The sequence below is a fragment of the Echinops telfairi genome, unplaced genomic scaffold (assembly GCF_000313985.2).
Source record: "Echinops telfairi isolate 266 unplaced genomic scaffold, ASM31398v2 ScPeMD7_22;HRSCAF=79, whole genome shotgun sequence".
Lineage (NCBI taxonomy): Eukaryota > Metazoa > Chordata > Mammalia > Afrosoricida > Tenrecidae > Echinops > Echinops telfairi.
The window spans coordinates 10,051,717-10,059,575 of record NW_022103919.1 but is presented as its reverse complement, the minus strand read 5'-3'; the positions used below and the strand labels follow the sequence as shown (position 1 = coordinate 10,059,575).

The 7,859-nt window shown below is 49.4% G+C and overlaps 1 protein-coding gene across 1 annotated transcript in view; it reads left to right on the top strand.

The window, feature by feature from the left end:
* The window catches only part of KLF9 (Kruppel like factor 9), a 34,285-nt gene extending 31,008 nt beyond the window's left edge, over positions 1 to 3,277 (top strand). The window contains exon 2 of the mRNA XM_004713811.2: positions 2,690 to 3,277. Within this exon, the coding sequence (XP_004713868.1) occupies positions 2,690 to 2,919 (230 nt within the window). The 3' untranslated portion in view covers positions 2,920 to 3,277. The remainder of the gene's footprint in view (positions 1 to 2,689) is intronic.
* Positions 3,278 to 7,859: the final 4,582 nt, after the last annotated feature.

The window sequence follows — 7,859 nt, the reverse complement described above, 5'->3', positions numbered from 1 at the left end:
AAGGGCTTTGAATGCCCGCATGCAGCGCTCACCCTAACCTTCACCCCCCTTGGCTCAGGCCCAGCATTCATGGCTCCTTGCTACCTTTTGCTGCTGTAGCTTTGCAACTCAGAGCCCAGGGATGATTCTGAACGAAAGCCGCATCAAGGCAATCCGTTGCCCCCACATTCGTTTTGCCCACCTTGGCTCTCCCACCAGAACAAGCGGGTTATGCTAGGTGCTAAGCTCCCTGGTGCTGCTTCAAAAACAAGCAGAGAAACAGCCATCGAGTTGATTCTGACTTAATAGCTACCCTATAAGCCAGATAGAACTGCCCCTGTGGGTTTCTGAGACTGTAACTCTTTGCCGGAGCAGAAAGCCTCGTGTTTCTCCCTGGGAGCAGCTGGTGGTGTGGAACTGCCAACCTTGCAGTTAGCAACCTAACTCCTGAGCACCCCACCACGAGGACTGCTAGGAAGCAGCCAATACAACCTTAGTCATGTAGACATTGTTCACTGAGGGGCTGGAGCTTGCTTTATTGCCATCATAATCGCTAACATCTCGCTGGTACAAGGTGGGAGAAGCCCTGGGAAAAGGAGGAATGATTCTTGCGTGACTCAGATGCACCGAGCTAGGCAGCACCCAGCATCCACAAGGCTCTCCGGGGTCCAGGCAGGTGGAGACGGGGGCGAGAAAAGAATGCTTTCCTCACACCTACAGAAGGAGCGTCTGAGAGTTGGGCGGAAACGAGGAGTCTGTGTGCCCTGAGTCTATCTATGAAGCAGCTGCTTTGAGCTGTGCTTGGAAAGGTGTGAGTGGCAGGGAGGAGGGGCGAGCAGTCACTCCCAAAGGGAGCCTGCCCACTGCACTCATTCCTCCAGGCAGCTTCAGCCTTCCCCCGGCCGCCGCCCTCACTTCTGGCACTGGTGACAGGGGCCCCTGGTGTGGAGCTGACCAGGTCATTTGGGGAGGGCAGGACTTAGCAGCATCTTCAGTGAGAGGCTTCAGAGAGCCAATCCAAGGACAATGGTCAGAATGGGGTGGGATTTGGAAACAATCCACTAAAGGCAGGTCCCATCGGATCTGGAGCGGGTAGATGGGGCCCAGTTCCTGCTTCTACCCCTTCTCTAGCCCTGTGACCTGGGGCAGGCAGGCAGGCCGGTCCCAGGCCTCTGTTTCCACATCTGTGCAATGGGCCACTTTGAGGAGCACCCCGTGAGAGGCAACGGGGTGACGTCCGTCCGTGAAGCTCCTGGGGCTGGGCCGACACGTGTATGCTGATCTCGTTTTGTTCTGTATTGGTTTTCATTTTCCGAGAAGGATGGAGAAGACAATGGGGATTGTTTTGTTTAGAGAGGGGACGATGAGAGGAAGCCACAAATCCCTGTCTTCAGATATTTAAAGGATTGCCACGTGACAGAGGGAACAGGTTTATTTTTAGCGAGAAGACAATATGACTTGAAATATGGCCTTCGCAGATAGGCAGGCTGCATATCAATAAAAGGGCGTGGAGGACCAAGATGCTTAAGAGAAAACCAAGCTCTGGGGGCTCGCTGCCTTTACCCTGGACCAGACAGAGGCCAGGTGGCCTGGTCCCCAGGAGCGTGTGCCCCAGAGGGTAAGAAGGGGTGCTGTGGCAGCGTGAGTACACATTGACCTGCTACCTGCAGGGTCAGCAATTCTAAACCACTAGCCCAGAGAAAAGGTGCCCTTTCTACTCCAGGAAGGAGGGACCGTCTCGGAAACCCACAGGGGCAGTTCTACCCTGTCCTATAGGGTTGCTACGAGTTGGCATGGACTCGATGGCAGTACGTTTGGTTTTTCGGAAAGGGCTGCTGGTTTGGGGGCCCATCTTCTCCATCTCCCAGGTGCCAAGACCTTTATTTAGCAGAAGGCCGACTTCTTGGACCTCTTCAGCGAACTCATGCACCTGACGCTGCAAAACATAAAGCCGAAGGAAAATAACACCGCGGGCTCTTTGGGGGGCTCTTGGGTACAAATAGCAGGGCCGTCTGCCTCGTCAAGGTGACTACCTCCTCCACACATAGGAGGCTGGCCCTCTTGAGTCTAGGGATGGTGGACTTTGGGTAGCACCCGAAGTGTGTGTGTGTGGGGGGGGGTCCTGTGGGTGGCGCTCAGGATAGGGATGTGTGTGGGGGGGTGGACTGCGGGTGGCCCTCAGGATAGGGGTGTGTGTGTGGGGGTGGTCCTGTGGGTGGCGCTCAGGATAGGGATGTGTGTGGGGGGGTGGACTGCGGGTGGCCCTCAGGATAGGGGTGTGTGTGTGGGGGTGGTCCTGTGGGGGCCCCGGAGGATGGGTGTGTGTGGGGGGGGTCCTGTGGGTGGCGCTCAGGATAGGGATGTGTGTGGGGGGGGTGGACTACGGGTGGCCCTCAGGATAGGGGTGTGTGTGTGGGGGTGGTCCTGTGGGTGACCCTCAGGATGGGTGTGGGGGGGGGTCCTGTGGGTGGCCCTCAGGATAAGGGTGTGTGGGGGGGGAGTGGACTGCGGGTGGCCCTCAGGATGGGGGTGTGTGTGGGGGTCCTGTGGGTGACCCTCAGGATGAGTGTGTGTGGGGAGAGTGGACTGCGGGTGGCACTCAGGATGGGTGTATGTGTGTGTGTTGGGGGGATCCTGTTTTGCTTTCCTTTCTTCAGACTGGTTTTGAAACATTCTTCCAACGGTCTCCCGTCTTCCTTCCCTTGCTCAGGTGAACGGCCCTTCCCCTGCACCTGGCCAGACTGCCTTAAAAAGTTCTCGCGCTCCGACGAGCTGACGCGCCACTACAGGACCCACACCGGGGAGAAGCAGTTCCGCTGCCCGCTCTGCGAGAAGCGCTTCATGCGGAGCGACCACCTCACCAAGCACGCGCGGCGCCACACGGAGTTCCACCCCAGTATGATCAAGCGGTCGAAAAAGGCGCTGGCTAACCCCTTGTGAGGTGCTACCCCACCCCACCCCTTCCCCTGGGTGCCAGGGAGCGATGGAGCCCGGCAAGACAAAACTATTCCCAGGAAGCAGATGGACAACGTGCACCCTGAGGCCTGGTGGAAACTAAGAGGCACCCTGACGCACAGGAAGTCACGGCTCTTGGGTCAATAATCCTGATTTTCCTCTCCCTGCATTGTTTTTTCAAAGCACATGGTAGCCCAAGATCAAGGTCAACTCCGGCCCCCTGGCAGAGGCACCTCTCTGAACCGGTCTCTGACTGTTGGAGGGAAAGGCGGATGCTGTTTAATTTTTTTTTTTTTTCTGTCTTGGTCCGTTTTCGTTGTCTTTCTTTTCCGGGGGCAGGGGGGGTTGGGCGGGAGGGGGGGTTCACAGCCAAGACTGCGGTTTCAAAGCTCGACCCTGGTGTACATACGTCGGACTGGGTGAGCCGGCCCGTGGTGACCACGCAGTTCGCCTGGGCCCGTTTCTGCTTGCCGACTCTCCGAATTGTTTTGCTTCAGTTTCCTTAGCAAAACCACTCTCTTAAAATCACACGAACTTTTGAGATGACAAAAGAAACGCCCTAGCACAGCTGTCTTGATGCAAGTCAGAGCACATCTACTCCAGCATGATCCCTCATCTACAGACTTGAAAACGGCCGCCAACCAGAAGAGGCCCCGGACGCAGTCTGAATGCCTACTGCGCCCGACCCACCTGTGACCCGTGGCACTTAGGACCGAACTCTCAAACCTGGCTTTGTGTGACGTGTACTTCTCGAACAGACGCCGCACTGTCGTTTTCTGATGCAGAGGATGGAGACGGGAAATGCACGCTTTACGGATAAAAGCAGCCATTCTGCTTGGCACCGTGCTATAATACGCTTTCTCTTTTTTTACAGTATACAGGTTTCCCTGAGAAATCATGGCAGAGGGGGGACGGCAGAATACACATAGCAGATGCCGAAGGAGGAGGGTAGTGTTTCAAACAACAACAACAAAGAACAAACGATTTTAACTCTATTAACTTCCGAATTTTCCGATTTTTTTTTTCTTCCAGTTTATCTTGTCGTACTGAAATGCCACTAAAAGGGCGCAGGGCTGTTACCCTGCTGGGTTTTATTGGGATGCGTGCAGAATGGGCTCTAGCTCTGGAAATGACTCTTTCTTTTTGGGGGGTGGGGTGGGGGGCAGGTTTGCTGGCGGCCTTTCCACGTTCCTACAAACCCCCCACTAACAGGTGCAAGAGTTATGCAAACAGCAATGTGAGAAGAAAGCCGGCGCCCTGCCAGAGCGGACCGCGGTGAGGACAACCAGGGCGGTTTCCCCTAGGAGGCCCCGCTGCATCGTCCCACTTGGAGAACGCAGGCGCAAGGGATGCAGGTGCTGAGAGCAGGCCCTGTCCGCTGTCCGTCAGCAGCCTCATTACTCGGTGTCTAGGTGTCTGTGGGGGCTGTACACCACTGCTACATCCATCATACGCCATTTACCTGAGAACTGACTTTGGCCTCTCGCTGGCCAGAAAAAGTAAGTTTTCATCGTGAAGGAAACAAACAAACAACAACAACTAAAAAAAAAAAACCTCAACTGAGGGGAGTCAGCAGTGACCGTGGGGGAAATGTTTACATATATTTTTTTTTGTTTCGTTTCGTTTCGTTTTTCCTCTTCAGAAATCATGCTTTCGGGCGATTTTATCGGATCATTTAAACAGGGAGCTAGGGCACTCTCGAGTTTACACATGTGCTATGTTGTGTAAACGCAGGTGCCGACCTATAAGTGGACTCATTATTTCACCTGACAAATACATGCTCGTTTCAGAATCAGTGTGGGCTCCTGGAACCAGGCACGGGTCCCGCGCGGCGGGCCCCGGCTTCTAATACAACAGCCATCGCGAGCGCGGTCTTGTTAGTTCTTCTTTGTAACCAATGTAGTTGTATTACTGGTTCTGTAAAGAACTGCCGCTACCATAGGGACTGGGAGCAGTCCAGGGGATAAAAAGGAAAGTGTTTTCTCGTGGAAAACATGTCAGGAAAATAAAGAACACTTTCTACCTCTGTTTCAGATTTTTGAAACGCTTATTTTAAACCAAATTTTCATTTCTGTGTCCAAAATAAGTTTTAAGGACATCTGTTCTTCCATACGAAATAGGTGGGCCGCCTATTCCTTACTGAACTCATGGACCGGTTCTGCTTAGGATACTCTGCATGCTGCCTTTTAGGGAGTGAGGAGTTTGGGGTTGCCTAGCAACTTGCTAACTTGGAAACAACTCATCTTTCCCTCACAGGAAAAAAAAAAAAAAAGGAAGAAAAACAAAGCAAAGTCGGTGAAAGACAATCTTTACAGTATCAGGAGTAAATCTATGAAGCTTTTGTTGAGCACTTAGTTGGATTATAAATGCAACAACTTGTTAAAAAATAATGCACAATTTATTTCCCAAAATAGTTGCTACTTGCCTTTACAAGTTGTTGAGAAACACATTTGATATTCTCTTATACGTTGTGGTAATATAACGTATAAACTCAAGGCTTTTTATTCTTTGTGATAAATCCTGTTTTAAAACATCACAAAACAGGAACCAGCATTCTAATTAGATTTACTCTATCAGGATATATGGTTCAAATAGAACTCCTAGAGTTCATTGAACACTAAAACTATGGAGCAATTACTTTTTATATTAAAAAGACCATGGATTTAACTTATAAAAAAATCCAAATGCAGGATAGTAATTTTTGTTTACTTTTTTAACCAAACTGAATTTCTGAAAGACTATCTATCGCAGGTGTTTAAAAAGAGAAAGAAGCATTGTTTTCTCTAATTCTGTCAGTAGTTGTCATATTCTGGAAAATTTCATAGTTTTAGAGTTAAGATAACTCCTCTCCTTGGTTTAGGACGAAGAAAGCCCTTCATTCACCAGTGTGGAACGATGTGCAGGCTTGAAGGTCTAGCTCCACATCTTGCTTCTTTTGAGACTTATATCCGGTAGTTATAATTACAGAAACCGAATAATTGTCAGTTTGCAGATAGAGTTAGCACAGTGCCCATCACTCTGGAGAGACTGAGCTGTCCTTTCACAACAGAGTGATCTGTAACACTGTAAGATACTGATCCTTACAACTGTTTAATCAGTTTTATTTTTGTACAGTACTAGTAACCTAAGTTATTTTGCTGTCCAGTTTTGTAAATCAAATGAAATTATAAAAGAGGATTCTGACAGAAGGTATTTTGTACATATGTATATACGTTGTCCAAATAAAAATAATAAATGATTAAAGATGGAATCGTTCTGACCCTTATGTGCTGTAAGGGTGTGTGTGGTGGGGTATGGATGTGTGGAGGGGGTGTTTTACCAAACTGGAAGCCTTACTCTAACCTCTGTTCACGATTTTCATGCTCAGCTCAAAGATGGGTTGTGGTTTTGTGGGTTTTTTCCCAAAGATGGTTTCATGCTATTGCCTTTCAATCTGGGTAACATTTGAATGGCCTTTGGGCATTTATTACGCCCAGACCTTGGAAGAGATTGGTGCCACGGAGGGCAAATTGAAACCACCATATTGTGCTTGAGGGGGATATTTTTACTTCCAGGTAAATCACATCAAGAACTTTATAAGGCTTATACCTGTGGGGGGTCCAGCAGGAACTAGTCAGATCATGTCAGAGACTTAGATTTTGCTGTTATTATTGGTAAGACACATGGACTGAGGGCTTAAACAGCAGCTCTCAACCTGTGGGTCGCGACCCCTTTGGGGGTCGAATGACCCTTTCACAGGGGTCCCCTGATTCATAACAGTAGCAAAATTACAGTTAGGAAGTAGCAATGAAAATAATTTTATGGTGAGGGGGTGGGGTCACCACAACATGAGGAACTGTATTAAAGGTTGAGAACCACCGTTAAAGGCAAAGCAATAGACACAATAACCCAAGTGAAGATGAACACCAAAGAGTGTGTGTGTGTGTGTGTGTGTGTTATAGATAAAGAACAACCTGTTGTTAACCTGATTTGGGGTTGGCCCTTGTACTGTGACTGGTGTCTAAGGTGCCAGATTCAAGTTATACTTCCTCTGGTTGGGGATTCTGGTCTCAGAAGAGAGAAGTATGGGAACTGAATCCCACTTCTGACACAGCAATATCTTTAGGAGCCTAATGGCAAGGTGGGTTCAGCATTGGGCTGCTAACCTAAAGGTTGTTGGTTCAAACCCACCAACTACCCGGAGGGATAAAGATGACAATATCTTCTGATTTGTTAAAGATTTACAGTCTTGGAAATCCTACAGGACAGCTCTACTCTGTTGTCACTGTCCTGAGTCAGAATTAAGAAACCCTGGTGGCACCGTGGATCATAATTGGGCTGCAGCCGCAAAGTCAGCAGTTCTAAACCACCAGCGCTCCGTGGGAGAAAGAGGAGGTCCCATAAAGATTCACAGTCTCGGAAACCACAGGGGCAGGTCTACTTGGTGTTATAAGGTCACCAGGAGTCAGAATTGATTTGATGGCAGCAAAGAGAGAGAAGTCAATTCACTGGAAAACAATGGGTTTGGGGCATATACTGGTCAATTATTAATTTGGTCTTTTTTTCCCTTTTTCTCTTCACTCATTTAATCCTTACAATAGCTTTGTAAGATATGTTCACTACATGTTTAGGTGAGTAAATTGAGGACAAAGTAACTTATCAGGACACATGTCTAATCAGTGGCATAGGCAGTATTTAAATCTGGATCTGCTAAATCCAGCCCTCCACTTGTCTGCCTGCATCAGGGCATTGTAGAGCTGTCAAGTGTGAAACTCACTTGACAGATGGGTTAGGTCGGGTTGTCCAGAGAAACAGACCACTGACACTCGTCTCTGTACAAGAAAGAGATTTCTGTCAAGAGCCCACTTGACATCAAGACGGGCTCCCGGCACTGTCGGACTCCAGTCTGTGGAGCCGATGCTAACTGGACCCTCCTCAGACTCTCA